The 21,717-nt window shown below is 58.0% G+C and overlaps 4 protein-coding genes across 4 annotated transcripts in view; 3 read left to right on the forward strand and 1 right to left on the reverse strand.

Moving 5' to 3' along the window:
- Positions 1–996, forward strand: part of MYO9B (myosin IXB) — a 91,037-nt gene extending 90,041 nt beyond the window's left edge. Inside the window, exon 42 of the mRNA XM_027084595.1 lies at positions 899–996. Within this exon, the coding sequence (XP_026940396.1) occupies positions 899–933 (35 nt within the window). The 3' untranslated portion in view covers positions 934–996. The remainder of the gene's footprint in view (positions 1–898) is intronic.
- USE1 (unconventional SNARE in the ER 1) lies at positions 992–4,345 on the forward strand. Its single transcript, XM_027084602.1, has 8 exons — positions 992–1,253; positions 1,565–1,614; positions 1,758–1,836; positions 1,925–2,077; positions 2,817–2,829; positions 3,267–3,294; positions 3,726–3,900; positions 4,144–4,345. The coding sequence occupies exons 1-8, from the start codon at positions 1,113–1,115 to the stop codon at positions 4,324–4,326; spliced, it is 822 nt and encodes a 273-aa protein (XP_026940403.1). The 5' UTR covers positions 992–1,112; the 3' UTR covers positions 4,327–4,345.
- A 2,224-nt stretch (positions 4,346–6,569) lies between these two features.
- Positions 6,570–8,809, forward strand: OCEL1 (occludin/ELL domain containing 1). The gene is given in 8 exon segments (XM_027084604.1): positions 6,570–6,602; positions 6,605–6,640; positions 6,990–7,025; positions 7,027–7,167; positions 7,290–7,489; positions 7,703–7,868; positions 8,104–8,157; positions 8,396–8,809. Coding segments are annotated over 8 exon segments (789 nt in total). The 3' UTR covers positions 8,519–8,809.
- Positions 8,810–10,877: 2,068 nt separating this feature from the next.
- Positions 10,878–21,127, reverse strand: NR2F6 (nuclear receptor subfamily 2 group F member 6). Its single transcript, XM_027084598.1, has 4 exons — positions 20,479–21,127; positions 16,524–16,618; positions 12,926–13,510; positions 10,878–11,595 (listed from the first exon to the last, which is right to left on the reverse strand). The coding sequence occupies exons 1-4, from the start codon at positions 20,763–20,765 to the stop codon at positions 11,321–11,323; spliced, it is 1,242 nt and encodes a 413-aa protein (XP_026940399.1). The 5' UTR covers positions 20,766–21,127; the 3' UTR covers positions 10,878–11,320.
- Between the last annotated feature and the right edge of the window lie 590 nt (positions 21,128–21,717).

The raw sequence follows: 21,717 nt of genomic DNA on the forward strand, positions 1-21,717 counted from the left end.
GGAGTCAGTCCTGGTGGACCCACTACAACCAGAAGCAACACTACCACCACCACCACCCCCAACCACCACAGAAGAGCTCCCAGGTTACAACCAGCTGGGCAGTTGTGGGAACTGGCTGGCAGGTGGGTCCTTTGGGGCGGGGGAGATGGAGACCATGACAAACCGGAGTTTCAATGGCACATGCAAGGAAGAGTTGGTGGGCTAGTCCAAGGCCACACAGCTGGGGTGGGGCGGGGCTGGGATTCAGACCCTGCCCTGTCTGCCTGTAGAGCCCCCCTTTATCAACACCCTGAGTTTGGTCTCATCCATGGTACGTTACAGGGCACCAGGCCCACCGGTGTGACCTGGACACAGGTGACCTGAAAGATGGGGAGATGGTTAAAGGCTGCATGCCAGGCTTCAGTCCCTGTGAAGCCCCCATCCTCACCCTGTCCACTCCAGGAGGGAGGACTCGAACAAGGGGCCTTGGCTTCCTGGGGACAAAGTGGGGGGGTTCTGTCCATGGGGGTCTGGGCATTGGGGGTGACCTCTCACTCCCAGGTTTAACCCATGTCACTGCCACACTGCCGGTTTCCCAAGGGAGGAGACAGGTCCAGAAAAACTTAAGAAATTCGTAGAAGGCCACGGTGGGAGGTGGAGTCAGAGTCAGGGCTGGGACGGGATATCACAGCTGCAAAAGTTTGGAAATCATAGCCCGTTAAGTCTCGGATTCCTAAATCCCAGGTCAGAGCCTCTCCCCCAGGAGAATCTCCCCCAGGCTACCTGGATGCGGAAGAGCTCAGTGTGGGAAGAACCCAGAAAGGAGTGGGGAGCGGGGGAGGAATTTTGAGCAGGGGGTAAGTAATGAGCATGTCACGCGTTGCACGTGGGCCTGAAACAAAGGACTCGACCCTTTCAGCCCTTCCGGAAGGGTTAAGATGCTCGCGAGGATAAGCAAGCGATTGAGTCCTGAGTAAATACGGACTGGATGGCGCCTCTAATTGAAACAAGACAAGACTGAAAGAGCAAACGCCCAAACAAGAACGAGAGAGCCCCAAATAAGAATGAGAGAGCAAACCGGGAACTTCCGCCCGGAAGGAGGCCAATGAAAGACACTTCCGCCATCTCTTAAGATGGCGCCGGCGGAAGAGGCGGGTAACCGCTGGGTGGTGATGGCAGCGTCGAGGCTGGAGCTGAACCTGGTGCGGCTGTTGTGCCGCTGTGAGGCGATGGCAGCGGAGAAGCGGGACCCGGACGAGTGGCGTCTAGAAAAGGTGAGGGAAGCCCGTGTGTCCGCGTACAGCCCGAATCCCGGAGGGTGGTCCCCGCAGCCGGAGGCCACCGGGCCCGACTCCCCCGCCCCGCCAGCCAATGAGGCCACGCCGCTTCCGGTTGGCTCCGCCACGTCCGTTTGCGCTGCTCCCCCGCCTCCTCCCTGGGGCCCAGCTGGTCCCGCCTCCTTGATACTTGGCTCCTCCCGTTCCAGCCCCGCCCCCGACCTGGCCCCGCCCCTTGGTGGCTTTAATCCCTTTGAGCCCGACGGTGGTGGGGGGCACTGGGCTGACACCCCACTTTTCGTCCCCAGTATGTGGGAGCCCTCGAGGACATGCTGCAGGCCCTGAAGGCACAGGCGAGGTGAGTGCAGGCGGCCACAAGTGTTCAAATCCGGGGCAGGGAGTAGAGTCCGGAATCCCTGGTCTCCAGTCCCTCCCTGCTAAGACCCTTCCCTGAACTGGGGACAGTGGGCAGGTTTTCTGTTTCCTCTTTTCCCCTTCCAGGAAACCGGCCTCCGAGGTGATCAATGAATATTCTCGCAAGGTAGATTTTCTGAAGGGGATGCTGCAGGCAGAGAAGCTAGTGAGTAAGGGGCACCTCTGTCTCCTCAGCCTTCATCATGCTCATCTGGGACCTGCCCCTCTGGTGACCCCTCTGCCCTCTTCTGCAGACCTCCTCCTCAGAGAAGGCACTAGCCAACCAGTTCCTGGCCCCTGGCCGAGTACCAACTACAGCCAGGGAACGGGTACCTGCCACGAAGACAGTACACCTACAGTCACGGGCACGGTACACCAGTGAGATGCGGAGTGAGCTGCTAGGAACGGTAGGGCTCCCTCCCTGGTCCCTGGGAAGCTTTGGTTGGGGACAGGAGTTCAGTGCCTGGGGGTGGCCAGAACAACAAATACTGTCAGGTGCAGGGATCCTAGGGGGCCCAACAGACTCTGCCCTGGACCATCAGAGAAAGCTTCCCAACAGAGAGGCACTGCAGCCAGGGCTTTGCTAGATGAATAAGAGTTTTGGTTCAAGGCAAAAATGGCACATCTCTGCTTAAGCCCCAGAGTTGGCCAGAGTAAGGTTTGGCCCCTGCCTCACCACACACAGATGAGTTTTTTCATCTGTAAAATAGGATGACAAATGCCTCTATGAGCACTTTATGTGGATCAGCTAAACCCTGCAAAATATGAGCTATTGTTTTCAGTTTAAAGATGAGAAAACTGGGCTTCCCTGGTGGCGCAGTGGTTGAGACTCCGCCTGCCGATGCAGGGGACACGGGTTCGTGCCCCGGTCCGGGAAGATCCCACATGCCACGGAGCGGCTGGGCCCGTGAGCCATGGCCGCTGAGCCTGCACATCCGGAGCCTGTGCTCCTCAACAGGAGAGGCCACAACAGTGAGAGGCCCGCGTACCGCCAAAAAAAAAAGATGAGAAAACTGAGGCTCAGAGGGCACAGGACTTGTCCAGGGTCCTGACTGAGGGTGGGGAGTTTCTGGGAGCAGAGAGAACAGAACAGGTCTGGGGGCATGGCAAGGTGGGTGACTTCGTGCCTCTCCTTTTTTCCCACAGGACTCTAGTGAAGGTGAGTCATCCTGAGCAGAACAGGACTCAAGGCCTGGGACAGACATGTGTCCTTGCTGCCCCACACCTCACGCCTAACCTGGCTCCCACAGGGTCTTCCACAGCCCAGGGAGAGTGTGTCCAGGGGCATTACCGGGTTATGCTTGGAAGCGGTGCTAGGACAGAGGAGCGGCCCCCAGAGGAAACAAAGTTGGACACTCCCAGCCCAAGGGGCCAAGGCTGGCTAGAGGGAAGGACTTGGGACCTGGGGGAGCCCAAATGAGGAAAACTTCCTAGAAGGGAATACTCTGAAGCCTGATCAGGAGCCCGCCCACTGGGGAGCAGACAAGATGAGAAATGGCATTATGAGTAGCAGACACATCCCAGGCAGTGGTCAGGAAGCTGGAAAACAACAAACCAATTCTCTCCTTCTTCCTGCTTGGCCTGTTTTGCTTCCAGAGCCTGAACTGGATGTGAGGAAGAGAATGTGAGTATCTTCAGCCCTTGGGCAGCATTGGGGGCAGGGGAGTTGGACAGACCTTGGGCCACTAAAGCGTCACCACGAAGCATCTAAACCACCAATCAGGGAATTCCCCAGCAGTCCAGCGGTTAGGACTCCATGCTCTCACTGCCAAGGGCCCGGGTTCAATCCCTGGTCAGGGAACTAAGATCCCACAAGATGTGCAGCGTGGCCAAAAATTTAAATTAAAATTAAATTAAAATTAAAAAAATAAACCACCAATCAAAGGCCACTTCTGAGGATGCTCTTCCCAGAAACCAAGGCAAAAAAGGGGAAACAGCCCCAAGCAGGGCAGTGGCTGGAACCACAACCTCTGGGTTCCTTGAGAACATGTTCGTTTCTTCCCTCCTCCCCCCACCACCCCTCCTACCCACCTGTCTATCCATCTGTGGGGTCAGTGGGGTCGCAGGGCCCAGGCCAGGGGATGAGAAGCAGTCAGCAGCCGAGCTAGACCTCGTCCTGCAGCGACACCAGAACCTCCAGGAGAAGCTGGCGGAGGAGATGCTAGGCCTGGCACGGAGCCTCAAGACCCACACACTGGCTGCCCAAAGTGTCATCAAGAAGGACAACCAGGTATGAGGACTCTGGGAACTCTAAAGCTTCTGCCCTGGGGCATCAGAGAAGGCTTCCCAGCAGAAGGTCTCTATGGCTGGGGCTTGAATGGATGAATAGGAGTTTGGCAGAAGGCAAAAATGGCATTCCCAGCAGAGGAAACAGCACTGGCAAGGGCCAAGAGGTGTAGATTTGCTCCAGTGCAGTAGGAAGAGGCCACACTTGGACCCAGTCCTGTTGACATTCTCCCCACCTCACCCTCAGACCCTGTCGCACTCACTCAAGATGGCCGACCAGAACCTGGAGAAGCTGAAGACAGAATCTGAGCGGCTGGAGCAGCACACACAGAAGTCAGTCAACTGGCTGCTCTGGGCCATGCTTATCATCGTCTGCTTCATCTTCATCGGCATGATCCTCTTCATCCGTATCATGCCCAAACTCAAATAAAGACCTGGCCTGGCCCGCCTCACCTGTCCTCTCTCTGCCCTCCACCCCTGTCCAGGGGAACCTTTGGGGTGGGCAACTTGATGGGAAGGCCCTTGGTGCCCCTGAGAGCCACAGAGAGCACATGAACAGGGGAGGAAGGATGTCAGGCTGCGGGGGGCGGGGGAGGAGGATAGTGACTCAGCAAACCTACCTCCCGTTCCCCCCTGGCACCTACCTCACACTGGACAAGGCAGGGCCCCTAGAGGCCCCACGAGCTCCCAATCTGATAGAGCCAGAGTCAAACACATACCTGTGGGGTCAGAGTAAGGTCTGGAGGGTGGGGGAGGAGTGGGGCCATGCGTGGAGGCCAGCTTGGAGGAGGGGTGTCAGTGCTGGGCCTTCCTTGGGATTGAAGGTGATAATTCAGAGACAAGGCTTAGCCCACCCACTGCCACAGCCTAAGATCTTAGGACATTGCAGATGCTTCACGTAGTCATTCAGCAAACACATGAGAATCTGCCCTGCCCAGGTCATAGCCTGATCACTTCAGACAAGACAAGGGCATTGGAGTTGGGACCCTGGAAGGCATTATTGAGCACCAGTCCAGGGGAATTGTGGGTCCTGGGCTCTGCTTACCCCCACTCCAGATGTCATTGGCAAAGTCTGTCAGGGGGGTGACTGAGGGAGCTTGGGAAGGAAGAGTGGACAGGAGGTGTCTGTCCCAAACCATGGGAGCATGACATGCATGGAGTTGCCCATGTGGACCCCACCCCCAAAACCACCAGGAAGAGCTTTTACAAACTCTAGTGGCAGTTTTTAAAGCTTTTCTGAAAGCTCTAGTGGCAACTTTTAAAAAATAGATAAGAAGGAGGCTCATGCTTGTGACTCAGGGATGGTTCATTATTAGGAAGCATTAGTGGCCACATTAATGCACCAGGAAACAAAAATCATAGGGTGAAATGGTACTTTGTACTGTTCACAGCATCCATTACTCAAAGTCTCTTAATTAAAAATAAGGAATAGATGGATGTTTTCCTCACTGAACTGAAAAACCTCAAGCCAAAGGCAGTGTTGAGTTTAACGGGCAAATACTCGAAGTTTTGCCATCAAAGTGAAGAAAGTGAGGTGGGGATGGGAGGCTGCCCACAGTCCACCCACCCCCTCACTTGATTTAATATTGTCTGGAGATGCTAGTCAATGAAACTAGACAAGAAAAAGAAATGAAATTTTAAAATGAGAAAAGAGGTAAAATTATTTGTAGATAATGCAACTGTCTATATAAAATATCCAAGCAAACTAACAAAAAGCTATTTCAATAAAAGAATTTAGTAAACCAGCAAGGGACTTAATGAATATTTAAATTAGTTTACTATATGCAAAAAAAATAGCTGCAAAATATATTGGAAGATCCCATTTATAATAGTAAAAGATACACTATCTGGTTAAATTAACATCCTTGATATACAGAAAGCTCCTAAAAATCAAAAAGAAAGGAAAAAAAAAGACTTGCAGGAAATAGGAAAAGAAATACAAATGGTTTCTGAATTTTTTCACACACCATATTAGATTAGGCAAGATTTAAAACTTTGAAAATACACTTACAGGAAACCGTGATACCACTGAGGTTGCAAAGGTTGTGGGAAAACCAGCTGATTAAAGCATCAATGGCACAACCTCACTGAGGAAAAACTTGACAGTATTTTTCCAAATTAAAATACACAGGTCCCTTTTGCCTGGGCAATTCTGGGCAATTCCACTTCTAGGAGTTCCACATAATCCTCCACAATCGGCCAAAGAAATGTGCACTTGAATCTTTTTTCTACAGTATTGTCTGTAGTGAGGAAAATGTGTCATTGAATTAGAATCTCTCTGGAAAGAGACACAATTAACTGCTGCCTCTGGAGACAAGGGTGGGTGAGAAATTCACTTTGCCCTACGCCTCTTTTCTATCTGAATTTTCTAAACATGCCTCCAATAATTATTTAAAGAAATATTTTTAAAATATAACCGCTGGAAAAAATACATGTAACCGCTGAGTAAATAGATAAATACAAGTTCTCCAAAACCACCAGTTTTCAGACAAATAAACTGAGGGTCGGAAAGGGTGGGTCACCAGCCCCAAACACACAACAGGTAGAGGTCTCTGTTGGACTCTGGGCAAGGGTGCGGTTCCACTTTCAGGTTCGCCAAACCCCGCCCCCTTGCCGCCAGCCCCGCCCCCGACCTGCGGAGCGACCCAGCCAGTTGAGTCCAGCCTGTAGTTAATGCACTACACGGACTCGAGCGCCTCTCTTCGGGAGCGGACCCAGACTCGGAGCCCCATACGCTGGGACAGGTGACCCCGGGAGGGAGTGGTTCTTGCGACCCGCTGCCGGGCCGGAGATCCCGGGGGTCTTCTCGGGGGCGGTGTCCACGGGCTCCACATACCCCTTGCGGCCGCGCAGGGGTTAACGCGAGCCAATCCTGGGCTGCGTGGTGACGTAACGGTTCATAGCGCTCTTTCGGGTTACGCACTGGGCGGCGGGGTCTGGGGATCTCTGAAGGCCAATGGCGTGCGTCTATGCAAATGAGGGCGGAGCTGGAGAACGCGCCGCTGGTGGAGAATTGGCCGCTTCGTGAGCAGCTTCCCCGTGAGTCCTCCCACCTTACCCTCCTCCAATCGCATCCTCCTCCTGTGTCCACAGTCCGCCCGCCGACCACCCCCGCCACGCGCGGGCCACTACCCCCCCCCGCAGGGCCCGCCCACCGGTGCGGGGACGCCCGCGCGGCACCACCGCGAAGCCGATGCCCACCCGGGAGGCCCCGCAGACCCGCGGCTCCCGGGGGAACTTGCAAACCCACCCTCCTGGCCCTGGTCCCCCGGTGAGTCTGAATGGGAGGAATGTCCCCAGGCTGAGCCTAGGCAAAGGATACATTCCCCCCTGTATAATGGATCCCGGCTGACCCTCGTTAACTCCAAACCATGATTCCTGCGGCATCTGCAGCGACTGGTGCCTGGAGGCCTCGAACCCAGCGCGCCCCGCCCTCTGTGCCAGCCTCAGCCCGGAGCACACGGGACAAGGCCCAAGAAGATTGTATTTGAGGATGAGCTGCCCTCCCGGACCCTCCTGGGCTCCAAGAAGTCTGTTAGAGCCGTCCCCGGGGGACATGGGCCTAGGCCCCACCCCGTGCCTGACTATGAGCTGTGAGTGCCCCCCTGTGGTTCCTGACTTCTGGGAACATGGAAGGAGCACTGAGGCTGGGGCTTTGACAAGTGAATAAGAGTTTACCAAATAGTAAACAGAGAAAAAGGGCATTTGGGGCTAGGAATCCAACATGGACAAAGAAAAATTACACTGATTGGGGAAAAGAGAGGAATTCTTTACACTCATACTCTGACCCCCTGTCAACCTGGTAGTAAGTATCCACCAGTGAGCAACGAGAAGGATCGGAGCCGCTATGCTGCAGTGTTCCAGGACCAGTACCCAGAGTTCTTGGAGCTTCAGCAGGAGGTGGGCTCTGCACAGGCAAAGCTCCAGCAGCTGGAGGCCCTGCTGAACTCACTGCCCCCACCCCGAAGCCAGGTTAGCACCCAGGTGGAAACCCCCATCCTACAACCCTTCCAGGTAGCCCAGGCCTCCGGAAACCCACTGGGTTCAGATCTCTGGGCCTCTTCCTCCTCCAGGCTGGGCAGGCACCACAGCACATAGGCCAAGATCAGCCCTTGACAAGGTCCACTTTGTCTGTCTGAGCCTCAGTTTCCCCATCCCTCCTTGGGTCCTGTGCTCCCTGAGCACCCCCTTCCTTCTCCTTTGGCAGAAGGAGGCCCATGTTGCTGCCCGTGTCTGGAGGGAATTTGAGAAGAAGCAGTTGGTGAGTCATGCCTCTTGAATCCTACAGCCTGTCCTTTGCACCCCCCTACACATACACACACACACACACATACACACACACTCACACACACACACTCCCAGGAGGCTGGGACACTTGTGCCTGCCCAGTTTCAAGGAAAGAAAACTGAGGCTCAGAGAGGAAAATGCAAAAGGTCAAGCAGCTTGAGAGCCATAGGCCAGACTGCCACAAGGACTTACCTGGATCTTGCCCTGCTCAGGACCCCAGCTTCCTGGACAAGCAGGCTCGCTGCCACTACCTGAAGGGCAAACTAAGGCACCTCAAGACTCAGATCCAGAAATTCGATGACCAGGGAGACAGCGAGGGCTCTGTGTACTTCTGAGTGTCCTGGCAAACAGGCAGAGGGAAACATTGGAGTCGGGGTGCCACCCTGCCCTTGCTTCTCTTCCTACCTCCTGGCCTTAGCTCTTGCTATTGCCCCGCCTGGGGTAGCCGTCCCTGATTTCAGATGCCTTCGCCCTTGAGGCTGAGATCTGATGGTCCCTCCTCCAGGAAGGCTTCTCAGGACCTCCTCCAGGACCCCCAGGGAGATCCCAGATCTCAGCCCATCCCCTGGAAGAGGTCCTGCTCTTCATCCCAGTGGAATAAACACTTATTAAATACCGACTGTGTACAGCTGCTTGAAACTCCTGATTTCACTCGTTGTCACCAAAAAATTGTTTTTCCAGAAGAAAAAAATTAAGGTTATGAGAAAGGGACTTGTCCAGGGTCTCTGGGTGAGCTGTGAACCCTAGTCTGTCTGGGGGCGCTCCCTCTCCTCTAAGAGCCTTCAAGTGGGAAGCAGAGGGGCTGACATCTAGCATCACCTCCTTGGCCAGGAGGGTCCCCTGATGTCCACTGCATGCCAGGCCCTGGGTAGAGTGGATGGGACACAGGTAGCACCAGGCTCTGTGTGGGGCCCTGTGATGGTGGCCCAGCAGCTACTTTGAGTCTTGGCCTCCCAGGGGAGTCACAGGGAAAAGGGACAGTCAGGAAGACTGTGGGCAGGGAAGGCAGTGCCAGCCACTGGGTCACAGAGAGGCCTCAGTCCCAGGACTGATCCTCAAGAAACCCATGTCCTCAAGAGAGCCCAGTGTGACAGAGCAATGACAGAGGGCTGGACCCGGACAGCAGAGTCCTAACAACCAGGGAGGCTCAAGATGTCTTCCTGCCAAAGAGGCCATATGGGTAGGGTTTTGTAGGAGAAGTAGGAGTTCAGCAGACAGGCCTGGACAGGCATCCAAGTCTCTGGCCGACTGGAAGCAGGACAGATACCATGGTCTTGGTCAGTCCACAGATGTTCTGTGAATCTGAGAAATGGGGCATTGCTGTCCAGGCCAACTGGAATGGACATTCACTTATGCACAGTACAGCTCAGAAAACACCTACCGATTAGAAACCAGCCCAGCCACCAATGGGAGAGCCCAGTAGCCTCTGCATCCCATTCCCCCCTCAGTCCCCTTCCGGGAACAGGGCATACCCAAAAGACCCTCGCTCTTTCCTCCCCGCCTTCCCAGACCTCCTCCGAGACAGACATGGGGGAGCCTGGGGTGCCAGTGGAGAGCATTTTGGGGGACTGGGACTGCCTTAGGGCTGAGCACTGGCCTAGCCTGCAGGGTGAGACCTGAGTTCTTTGCTCACTGTTTTCAAAGGGGCATCTCTGATAAAGGGCTTGTCTTTGCCTGACAAGACCTGTCAGGATCAACAGATGCCACCCACCACCACGATCTGGGCCCTTTCTAGCCATCCCCTAGAGCCACAGTCCTGGCAATACATTCCACAGGTGCCTTTCCCGCCACAGAGCTGAGCCACAAACTTCCGAGGACAGGGTGGCAAGCTCCCTGGTGCTGCATCACTGCACATCAACTCAAGTCCTCATTTCAAAGTCTGTCCTTAGAGGGCCTCACCTTCCAAGTGCCAATTTTCAAAACAGGAGGTTTTTTTAGTTACATGTGAGAAGAAACCAAATTCAAACTGGCTCAGGCACAAAAGGGGAAGTCTGGGCTCATGGAACTTAAACACCTGAGGGTTTCAGGTATGGCTTGACGCAGGGAAATTGGTCTTTCTCTTTTGGCTCTGCTTTGCTTTAATGATATCCTCCGAATTCCCAACCCTGCCATTGAATCTCATTGGCCAGCTCTGGGCCACGTGCCCTCCCTAAAGCAGTCGCTGTGGCCAGGGAAATGGAGGGTTCTGTCTGGGCTGAGATCATGTGACAAAACTAGCCCCAGATGTTTCTCCCGAGGATACTGGGGCCCAGATGATTAAGGGCCGACCAAAGAAAACAATAAAGGGAATTCCCTGGCAGTCCAGTGGTTAGAACTCGGCACTTTCACTGCCGTGGGTCCGGGGTTCAATACCTGGTCAGGGAGCTAAGATCCCGCAAGCCGTGTGGCACGGCCAAGAAAAGAAAAGAAACAAGTGTTTGGTCTAAGGCTCATGTTAATCTATGAGGCTCACCCTCCTAAGCCAGAATCTGAATTCAAACCTGAGCCATCTGCTAAGCTCAACTCTTACAGACTCACTGGCTGACCTCGGGCCCCCCTTCCTGCCCCCAGCTGCAGATCCCCCACAAAACTGTCCAACAGAAACAGAAAGTAGGGCTGTTGTTAGGTTGTGGGTGTTCCAGATGGCTGGGAGTGGGTAGCCATGGTAGGGCGCCCTCCGTGCCACCCTCCCCTCACAAAGATGACAGAGGCTGCGCAGGTAGGAAACTTCTTTATTATTGGCCTTAATTCATCCATCATGTAGTGTCCAACATGGATTACGTGTCCAGAGGATCCGCCTGGTACACGCTACCCCTGCCCGGGTGCAGCTGCCCCTCCAGTCCAGATGCCAGGACTTTGTCCATCACACCAGAGAAGCCACTGCACCATGAGTTCATGCTTGGGGCACCAAGGGACACGGCTGTCCTGGGATTGGACCCTCAGTCTCGCCCCTCATCTTGACCAGGGCTTCTGGGGAAGACTTGGCTGGAGCCTAGACAGTCTTTTTTGGTTTCATGATCACTTAGAAAACACAAACATTTCACAGTCTTTAAAAAACAGGCGTCTGAGGAGGGAAGCCGGGGTCCTCTGCCTGGGGGCCCCCACTGGAGGCTTGAGCATATGTGTCCCTGGAGGTCTGCAGACCCGGCCCTGTCCAGTCACTGGCCCGAGCCGTAGGGCCAGTTGAAGGTACTTCCCGACAGCAGCATGTCTCGGATCAGCGTCTCGATGGGTGTCTTGCCCACCAGGCGCATGAAGAACAGCTGGGAGATGAGGGAGGCGGGGACGGCACGCAGGGCAGGGAGCCGCAGCAGCAGGCGCCCAAAGCGCTGGGGCTGCGATGGGTACTGGGCCCGCACATACTCGGTGAGGGCCACCTGGGCCTTCTCCTGCAGGCTCTCCACGTGCGCTGGGTCTGAGAGGCCACAGGCATCTGGGAGACAAGGGAAAGGTCAGAAGAGGAGGTGGCGGGAGGACACAGGACCCCAGGGCTGACGGGGGAGCGGGGGCACCACTCAGGGCTGTTGATACAGAACGAGGGCACTCAGGAGGTGGGAGATGGGGGCCTAGGGCACAAATGGCAGTGTTGGTCCTCAAGAAATATTAAGGTGGCTTCATCCAAGGACGATGACACAGGGGTGCAGGCAGTGATGTCTCAAGGGTGGAGGGGCCCTGACTAAAGCATTTAGCAGGGAGACAAGTTCTAATCAAGCTCAAGGGGAAGAAGAGGCTGGGGAGGGGACTTGGGGAGGAAAGCAAAGCCTAGAGGGGGTATTCAGACACCCCAGAGGGGCCTGCGATGTGAGTGAAGATGACAGCCCCATGAATGGGGGCAGAGAAAGTCTCCTGGGGAAATGAGGGGCAAAGCCATATTTATTGGATGAAAGCCACCTCCCGGAGTAGCCTGTGTCTGGTTCCCGCATCCCTGGCCCCAAGGAGACACCTAGTGGGGCCTCCTTCCAGAGCGCAGAGCCAGCTGCGCCACTCCCTGGAATAAAGCAGGGCTTTGGCTGCTGGACGGTTACCAAAGACACGTAAGGAAGCACACGGCTCCGCTCGGAGTCCCGCCCCTCGGTGGGAGGGGCTCCAAGCCACACCCCCTACCCTCTCCAGCTCAGCGAGGGGTGGCCCCTGGAGGCGGGTCAGGGGGCAGGTTGGGAGCCCTGGGTCAGAGGTCTAGGGGCCCCAGGAATCTGGGAGTGGAGAGCCCAGGGGAAGCCAGAACCAGGTGTCAAGGCACCCCTGCCTGGCAGCTCTCCATAAGTGGTCAGTAACAAGAAGAGAACCCTGATTTAGCAGATGAGGGTCAGAGGGTTTGGGGAGGACAACAGAGATCAGGGAATGAGGGCCAGAACCAGGTGGGGGGACCTCTCCTCCCGCGTCCCCCCACTTGTCATTCTGCTGTCAGTGCCAACTGAGCACGATGAGTACCTTGATGAGGGGGTGAAGGATAGGGGGTCTCAGGGAGCCTGGGAATCAGGGAGAGAGGCTGTGGGGCCGTGAGTCACGGGTCCGAACAGGGATCGAAGTTCTTAGGGAGACCTGGGATCGGGGGTGGGGCCATCAGGGTGTCACACCGCCCGCATCACCTCCTCCACTGTCCCCCATCAACGCTCAAGGCGCTTTCAGGGACACAAGTCCGGCTAGCTGTGGATCAGGGAGTGAAGGGCTAAGGCGGCCGGGGCCAGGGTCAGGATCTAGGTCGTACCCCTCCCTCCCACCCCTCCCACGGCCTCAGAGACCCCCATTTCAGGTCATCTCACCAGGCGTGAAGAGCGCGATGGCCTTGAGGCAGCCGTACTCCGCCGAGTCGACCTGCAGGCGGCCCAGCTTGTCCACCTGCTCCTGGAAGGCGCGCACCTGGTCCATGAAGGCCACGGCGCGCTCGGCGGCCATGGGTGCAGCGTGCAGGCCGGCGGCGGCCAGCAGCGGCGCCGTGTGCAGGGGCAGCGCCGCCTGCGCCGCGTTCAGCACGAAGAGCTCGCTCCAGCTGAGGCGCAGCAGCGCCACCTGGTCAGCCACCGGCAGCTCGGGGAAGAAGGGCGCGTGGCGCGCCCACTCCACGGTGCTGAAGAGCAGCCGCGCAGCCAGCTCGCACACGTTGTCGATGCCCAGCACCGCGCCCGCTGCGCCGCCCCCTGCGCCGAACGCGCCCGCTGCGCCCGCGCCGAAGCGCCCAGCCGCCGCAGGGTAGGGCTCGGCGCGCAGCAGCTGCGCGATCAGCTCCGACACCGGCTGCCCCGGGAAGAGGTCTCCGCCGGCCGCCGCCAGCGCAGAGCCCGGGGGGCTGCCCGAGGAGGCTGCCACGGCGCCAGGCAGCGAGTGCGGAATGCGGCCGCGCTGCACCGCTGCGAGGGGGAGATGGAGATGGGGGGGGCGGGGAGGAGGGGAGATAGCCAGCCCCGCAGGAAATGAGGGAGGGACAGGAGAGGGAGGAGGGGAGAAGGGAGGGGTGGAATCAGGAGATGGGAGAGAGGGAGTGACGAAAATGGGATAGGAAGGGGATTGAGGAATACGGGAAACCAGAGAGGGGTGAGTGGAGTGTGAGGAAAAGGGAGTGGGGGGGGGAAGGAAGGAGGGGGAAGGTGGGTACCCGGAGAGAGTGGGCGGGGGGCCAAGTAGGGAGGAATAAGGGGAGGAGATAAAGTTATCAAAGGGTCACTCAGCCCCCTCCCCTCCAAGCCCCCCAGCTCAGCCCTTCCCTGGACCCCCAATCCCCACCTCATGGGCACAAAGCTTGTTGGGATGACAGAGGCCAAGGTCTTGCATGCCCCACCCTGCTCTGCCCTGTGCCCTCAGCCTGAGTCCATGTCCAGCCACCATCCAACTCCTACTTCCTTCAGAGAAGGGCCATGACCCTGGGACAGGGGGAACCTTCCCAGGTGGGAATGGGACCACTGGGTGAGGGCTAATTTAATTCACACCTGGCCCCCTCCTACTGGACTGTGTGAGCTCTCCTCCGCAGCCAGGGAGACTAAACCTGTCAATCATGTCCTCATCTGTCAATCATAGGGGTCCAAGACCTGAGAATGGGTCCAGGGAGCGATCACCTTCCTTCCTAGGACTTGGGGCACATGGCCAGCCTACCCCTAAAACAAGTGATCAGTATGGGCTGAGCACTGATCTCTCCTATGGAGAGACCTCCCAGCCCCACCCTCCAGGTCATGGCCCCCTAGAGCAGGTCTCATCTCTCTGGGTCTCTGCAGTGACCTCAGTGCTAAGAGTGGAGTCCTGGCCAGTAGCAAGTGCTCAGTAAACATGTGATTCCATCAGTAACCTTGCCTATGAGCGGGGAGGACCAATTGCTGGCCTTGGCCAGTGCCCCCAGTGATCAGGTTGGTGAGAAGAGGGAAGCTGAGGTGCAAAGAGGGGAGAGGTGGCTGCATGCCAGCCTGGCCTGTGCCACAGAGGGAGGGGCGGAGGGGCTGACTGGGCTGGGTGCCAGGCAGAGACTAATTAATGAGTTTTAATGAGGTGGAATGCCCTGTCTCACCACCTCCATGAACTTCTGGTCAACCCACCACGAAGCAGATGGGGAGGGGGATGCAAGTGGGAGCCAGGGGCTAGCAGAGCTGACCAGGGAAACAGGGGCTTGGATTCAAGCCTTGCTCCATGTGATTTCGAAGTCTCAGAATCATCTGTCAAATGGGTGTAGCCAGATGAGGCCCGAGAGAGAGTGAATCCCAGTCAATCCTGGGCCCACTTGGTTCTAAACCCCACCCCCACCATTCTTCCACCATCCAGCCACGTTTCCACCTTAGGGCCTTTTGCACCTGCTGTTCCCGCTTCCTGAGAACCCCTTTCCCCAGCTCTTCCTCCTCATTCAGCCAGGACTGTGGGTTCAAATCCCAACCACAGTTCTATTGCTCTCTGTGCTGTCTTCCCATTTATAAAAAATGCAGTTGATAATAAAAATGGTGATGATGATGAGACCAATCACTGAATTTACATGAGAATGTATCTAACTTGCTTAGAATAGCATTTGGCACTTAGTAAGAGCTAAATGGATAGTAACTCAAGCCAAGAAACATTTATTAAGCACCTTATGGGTTTCGGGGCTGGTCTAGGCACTGGGGATATGTCAAAAACCAAGACAGACAAAAGTCTCTGACCTTGAGGAGAACATCCTGATAGAGGAGCAAGTAAATTATAAAGCAAGATAGATGGCCTGAAATAAAGAGGGGATGGCGAAGGGTAATCAGGAGGGCTTCTCTGAGGAGGTGTTGTTTGAGCAAATCTTAAAGGAGGCAAGGGAGGAAGCCATGCAGGTGACTGGGCAAGCGTTCCAGGCAGAGGGAACAACCTGTGCAAAGGCCCTGAGATAGGGCTGTGCTTGGGGCATGACCTGAGATTATTATTTCCACCCCGAGACTTTACAGATCTGAAGCCCTGATAAGATGTATATCAGGAGTTTAGGTCAGATCAACAAGTGGAGGTAAAATCCAGGTTGGCGGCGGGGGGGGGGGGGGGGGAGAGACAGTCACCCCCACACTTAAAATGACCAAAGGGAGTGACGAGACGGTCTTAAGAGAAAGAGTCTGAGCAGCTGTCCCAGCTTCTCCCACAGAGGCCCAGCAGAGGAGAAACCATCTTTAGAGCAGGAGAGACTCAGGTTAGATGCAGGGAAGAACTGCTGGCCTGGCTCATGAGAGTCCAGGCAGAGACATGAAGCCCAGCACAGGGGCCACCACTGAAATGGGCCAGATTCTGCTCCCAAGCCCAGACACCCATGTACAAGTCTCTGAGTTCCACTTGAATTCTAAGAGTGCTTGGTGGAGTTCTAGACCCAGCTGCCCCGCGTGTATCCACCCAAGTCCCCAGGGCAAGGACAAGAGGCTGGGCCTCCCTCTGGCTCCCAGTGCCCCGGTCAGGCGGAAAGGTAAGCTGCCCTTTGCCTTAGTCAGGTGAGTTCCTGCCTTGGGCAAACACAAGGCAGGGGGTGGAGGCTGGAGGGTGGAGGGAAAGCAAATCAAATAAAAAAATACATCCTTGTTCAGAAAGCGGTAGCCTGGCTAGAGGGCAGGGGGGCCACCAGGGTATCAGGGCCAGGGAACCTGCCTCTGAGGCCGGGGTGGGGCCTGGGGAGGAACTGGGGAGGGTGGGGGAAGAACAATTCTAAAATGGGCCGGAGTCAGGGAGTCCCTTGCATCCCAGTTCTGCAGCAGCCACCAGACAGCCACGGATAATTGGATTCCTCCAGCCCAGGGCCAAACCCAGGCCCACGGGACCTCAGGATCATTGGTGGTAACGAGGTTAGCAGGCACCAGACCCCGCCCTCCATAGCTCCCAGACCCCAAAAGAAGGAGCAAAGGGCAGGCCGTTTGTTCATCCCCTGCCTGCACCACCCCAGCAGGTACTCACCCTCCTTCCTCATGCCCACCCGGAAACACTTCTTGAGGCGGCAGTACTGGCACTGGTTCCGGTGATGCTGGTCAATCTGGCAGTCACGGTTGGACCTGTGGGCATGCAGAGGTCACCATGGGGGTTACCATGACACCCACATCCTGCCCCTGGAGCCACCTTGTGAGACACCTTTCAAGGCTGCCCCTGAGAACCACCAGCCCCCCACCAACCTCGGCTGGGCAAGTGGCCCCAAAGTGGCACAGAGGCTAGGCCTGCAAAGAGGAAAGGACAATCTGGGTGAGTGCCACAGATGAAGAGCAGCCTGTGGCAAAGCAGATGAGCACACCAGAGTGGATATGTTAGAACTGGGTTTTTGTTTTTTTGTTTTTTTTTTTGTTTTTTGCAATACATGGGCCTCTCACTGTTGTGCCCTCTCCCGTTGCGGAGCACAGGCTCCGGACGCGCAGGCTCAGCGGCCGTGGCTCACGGGCCCAGCTGCTCCGCGGCATGTGGGATCTTCCCGGACCGGGGCACGAACCCGTGTCCCCTGCATCGGCAGGCGGCCTCTCAACTACTGCGCCACCAGGGAAGCCCTGGAACTGGGTTTTGAAGGATGATCAGAAATTCCCCAGGGAAACAGAGGCAGTTCCAGGCAGAGTGGGCAAAAAGGGCAAAAGGTTGGAAATGCCAAAATATGAAGGCCTAAACAGTTTCACTTTACTTGGTCACTGTCAGGCCAAGGGTCAGGTTCTTTGTCCCAAGGGCAATGTGAGAGCAGAGAAGGAACATGGTCAGGGAGCAAGGCTTTGTGAGTTGACTAAGAGACTAGGAGCCAGGCCAGTCCTCTAGGGGGTCACAGGACTGTGGAGCCCCAGCATTACTGCCCTACACAAGGCCACCACGAACAAACGATGAACGAACGAATGAGTGAATGAACAAATGAACTCCTGTACCCCTTTAAGATCCCAAACCCCTTCTCTGGCAAGAACATCCAATTCCTAACTGAGTCCAAGAAGCTTCCTCTGGGTGGCCCTCAGGGATTGTTGTTGCCTCTTCCAGGGATGGGACAGGTGGCCCCGCCCTGTGAGGCAATGAGTTCCCATCCAGGGTCAGTCCCTAGCAGGAAGGTTCAGGCCTTTGTTCTTCAAATGTCCCCAGCACCTTTTCCCCCTGGCCCCTGCCCCTGTGCTCCCTCCCAATCTCTCTCCACCCTGGGCTCAGGGCCTTTTGAGGCCCAGGCTTGGGGCAGACACCCTGGAGTCCCAGCTGGGCACCAAGAGGGTACCTAGAGACAGTCACAAAGTAAAACAAACACTTAATGAAGTTAAAAATCAAACACATCTCAACTGCAGACACCCAGCCCTGATCTTTGGGCTGTGACTTCTCCACTGAGCCTTGGTTTCCTCATCTGAAAATGGGAGGCCAGAGGCCAATTCTACATGGGATGCACTCATTCTGGAGAAACTGGGGGCGTGGGGGGAGGGCGTCAAGACCCAAGCCCCAGCTGCGAGTCCCAATGGCAGATTTAGGAGAGCTGAGGCTCTGCAAGGCCTCTGTGTCCTGCAGCGCCAGCCTCTGAGCCCAGGCCTCTGTGTCCCACCAGCCTGAGCCCCCAGGAAGAGGCCTTACTAGGGCAAAGGGAGCTCAGGCAGAACCAGAACAAAGCCCAGCAGGCATGCAGTGGGAGGGTCCTGGGCAGCCGCGTGGAAACAGCCAGGCCTGGGGCGGGCAGGCAGGCAGGAGCCTGGCTCAGGGCCCTCAGACCTCAGGGGAGGCCCTGAGCCTTCTGCCTCAACTTCCCCAGCTGTAGAGTCAGGACAGAGCTTCTGTCCCTCCAGATGAAGAAACAGTAAGTTCTACCTGTTATCCCACCTAAAGAGCACATGCTTCGCCGAACCCCACAGTCCAATTCAGCCTCCTCCCTGGGCTCTGGCTTCCAGTCCAATTGGATCATAGCCCTGCCTTGCTCACACACCCTTCATGGCTCCCCACTGACCTCAGTCCAGCATTTCAGACCCACTCACCTCTAACTTCTCCTATGCCTGGGTGGTCTCATCTTACATCACTGCTCCCCCAAACCTGCCACTGAGTGTTTGCTGTAGCTACACTCTCTGCAGGAGTGCCCTTTGCTTCTATCTGCTAAACCCCTCATGTTTCAAGGCCCACCTCCGGTGCCTTCCTCTCTGACCCTTAGGCAGAGCCCCTTGTTTCCTCCTGGGACCGCAGACCATCCCTCCCTCTGGCCCAACCCACACTGCACAAGCTGGGGACACCTGTGTCTCCCCCAAACTGGGAGAGGGCTGGGCTTGGAGCTAGGGTCTTTTCTAGGGGGCCGGCATCAAATCACCCAGGCCAGGCCCTGAGGGGACTTTGCTGAATCAATCTGAGGCTCAGAGAGAAGCAGTGACTTCACCAGGTCACACAGCAGAGACCTTCTGAAGAACCTGCCAGCCCCAAACCACGGCCCCTCTCCCCGACCTTGGTGCTCCCTGCTCCCACTCTCAGGGAGCCTCTGGGACCCCAAAACTACCTGAGCCCCTCCTCTGCCCTCCCTAAAGACCTGGCCAGAGAGCAGGCAGCTATTCCAGCAGCAAAAATGAGGCCAAAGTCTGGTGGCCCAGTTAGCACTGGAGGAGAGAGTTAAGCCAGCTCCCCCACACACACAGCCACCCCAGAATGGCTGGACCTGGGGCCAAACTCCTGCTTCAGGTGCCTGGGGCTCCGCCCAGCAGCCTTGCCAACAAGCCCTCCACCAGCAGCTCTCGCTGGGGACACCCTGACCCAGACCCAGCTGCCCCTCTCTTCCCAACCCCACAGTTCCCCTTGCTAAGCCCCAAGTGGAGCAGGGTCTCTCCCCGGGTGACCCAGGGCAGGCACCAAGAGCGTTCTGGGCCTCGGTTCTGCCCATCTGGAAAATGGGACTCTCCAAACTGGCTCTACAGAGCCCAAGCATGTTCCTGGAGGATGCAGAGTAGGGGCTTGTCAATGGAGCAAAAGGAGGCTCACCAAAGAGTGGTGGGAAAGGGAGCCCTGGCCTGGACACGCAATGCCAGCGGCTTCTCCCCCCACACCTAATGCCCCGGAACTAAGGAGAGAAGCTAGCACGGCCACACCCTGTCAGCGGGGACTCCAACCTAGGACAGTCCAGGGCTGCTTCTTGGAAACATTCATGCCCACCCTGTCTCAGAGCGGACCAAAGTTTCAGGGATTTTCCAGGAGCCCAGCTCTGCACCAACTCCTGGGTGGGGGTGGGGGTGGGGGGGCGAGCAGCCAAGATGCGGTCAAATCCCGCCACCCACCCGGACCTCGAGCAGGAGTTTCCGGTGACCCAAAGCCCAGGGTGAGCCAGGGCTGGGGGGGGGGGGGGGGCGGGGGTTCCCCCGGTGAGCAGGCCCAACCCCACAGCAGGGGCCCCCACGCGAAGAAGGCTGCCCTGTGCCACCCCAGTTTCGCTCCCGCCGCAGCCTCGGTGGTCAGAGCGACTTTGGAAGTGATATTTGACCCCAAGGGCGCGCCGTATCGATCCGCGCGGCCGCAGACAATGGCCCCTGGACACTGTGAGCCCCACAGTCCAAGTTACACGTTTGATTCCCGCGGGGTACCCCACGCGCCGAGATTCCCAAGAGAAGAGATGCCCTGGGGTCAGGGACCCACCCCTGACAGCACCACAACCCCTCCCCGCGCGGAGCTGACCCCTGTCCGGAGAAAAGGAAGGGAGGAAGGGGGAGCAAGTAACTAGGGCGGATGCCGCAAGGGACCACCTGAAGGGGGGACCTGCATCGATACAGCGCCGTCAGTATACACAATCCCAAGAATGTAATGGAGAGGGGGGAAAGGATCTGTGCCCCTATCTCAGACGGGAAGTGGAGACCCAGGGAAGGTCAGCGCCAGGCCCAAGGTGACCGAGCAGGTCAGAGGCCCGGCCCACAGCGGGGCCGGGTGCCCGGCGGCGATGCGCTGATAGGGGGCTCACCGGCAGGTGTAGCTTAGGTTGCGGCGGATGCTCCGCTTGAAGAAGCTCTTGCAGCCCTCGCAGGTGAAGACGCCGTAGTGCTTGCCGCTCGACTTGTCCCCGCACACCACGCAGTCCACCTGCAGCCCCGGCCGCTCCTCGTCGCCTTGCTCAGCGTCGCTGGCGGCGCCGGGGGGTGAGGCCGAGTCTTCCTCCGCCGCGCGCGGGTAGCCGCCCGCCTTATCCACGCCGTTCGTGTCGCCGCCGCCGCCACCGGGGCCGCCCCAGCCGCCGGTCACCATGGCCATAGCCCCAGGGCAGCAGGGCCGGGGCGCCCCCTCCGCGCTCTTCCCTCGGGGCACCCCTCTCGACCCGGGGGACCCTACCCGGCGCGCATCCGGCCCCGGCGCGCCGGGGGCACCCGGCTGCACCCCCCAAAAAAGTTTTGCAGCAACTTCCTGCGGCCGGTCCGCGCGCCCGGGAGGAACTGGTCGGGCCGGTTCCAGGCCAACTTTCCCACGCGAGCGCGGGGCCAGGCCCGGGGCCGGGGGGGCGCGCTAGAGGTGCTGGCCGGGGGCCCCGGGGACTCGCGCCCCGCTGCCCTGGGGCCCCGGCGGGGGAGCTCGGGCCATGGCCCGGCCCAGGCTGCGCAGGGGGAGCCCTCTGGCCTGGCCGCCGCTCGGCCGAGGGCTGCGGCCAACTTAGCGGGCTGCCATCCGAGTGCGGGAGGCCGGGGGGAAAGTTTGGCCGCAAGTTGCTCGGCCGCCCGCGGCGGGGGGGAGGGGCGGCGGGCGCGCGCCGGGGCCGGTCACCGCGCCCCCTGAGTCCCCCAGGTCACCCGGTGGCCGTTCGGGGCCTGCAGGGCCGCGGGCAGGCGCTTCCCGAGCTGCCGCCCCCGCTGCGGCCGCGCCCGCCCGGCCTGGGCCTGTGCCTGGGCCCGAGCCTCGCTCTCGCCGCCGCCGACCCCGCGCGCCGGCCTCGCGCTGCGGCCGGTTTGACACACAACGTTCCATTCGCGGGGCGGGCGGGGGGTGGGGGCGGGGGCAGGGGCGCGCGCCGCGGGCTGGGGGCGGGCGCTCGTTGCCCCGGCGACGGCCGCCCTTATAAGGACATGGGTGGCCGTGCGCGGCGCCCGGCGCCCAGGCCGGCGGGAGGGGCGAGGGCGGAGCGCGGGGCCGCACGGCCAGACCCTCCTCCCTCTCCCTCCTTCTCCTACACCACTCCCACCCCCGCCCTCGCCCAGCTCCAGCCTTAACCCCC

The sequence above is a fragment of the Aethalodelphis obliquidens genome, unplaced genomic scaffold (genome assembly GCF_003676395.1).
Source record: "Aethalodelphis obliquidens isolate GAN/ISIS:26980383/991018 unplaced genomic scaffold, ASM367639v1 scaffold53, whole genome shotgun sequence".
Lineage (NCBI taxonomy): Eukaryota > Metazoa > Chordata > Mammalia > Artiodactyla > Delphinidae > Aethalodelphis > Aethalodelphis obliquidens.

What these genes read in the sequence shown, in the direction of transcription:
- USE1 (XM_027084602.1), top strand. Translation starts at nt 1,113, where the DNA reads ATGGCGCCGGCGGAAGAGGCGGGTAACCGCTGGGTGGTGATGGCAGCG. An exon ending in ACGAGTGGCGTCTAGAAAAG is followed by an intron (nt 1,254 to 1,564) that starts GTGAGGGAAGCC and finishes TTTCGTCCCCAG; the next exon opens with TATGTGGGAGCCCTCGAGGA. An exon ending in TGCTGCAGGCAGAGAAGCTA is followed by an intron (nt 1,837 to 1,924) that starts GTGAGTAAGGGG and finishes CCTCTTCTGCAG; the next exon opens with ACCTCCTCCTCAGAGAAGGC.
- NR2F6 (XM_027084598.1), bottom strand. Translation starts at nt 20,765, where the DNA reads ATGGCCATGGTGACCGGCGGCTGGGGCGGCCCCGGTGGCGGCGGCGGC. An exon ending in GGTGGGCATGAGGAAGGAGG is followed by an intron (nt 13,511 to 16,523) that starts GTGAGTACCTGC and finishes TCCCCCTCGCAG; the next exon opens with CGGTGCAGCGCGGCCGCATT. An exon ending in CATCGCGCTCTTCACGCCTG is followed by an intron (nt 11,596 to 12,925) that starts GTGAGATGACCT and finishes CTTGTCTCCCAG; the next exon opens with ATGCCTGTGGCCTCTCAGAC.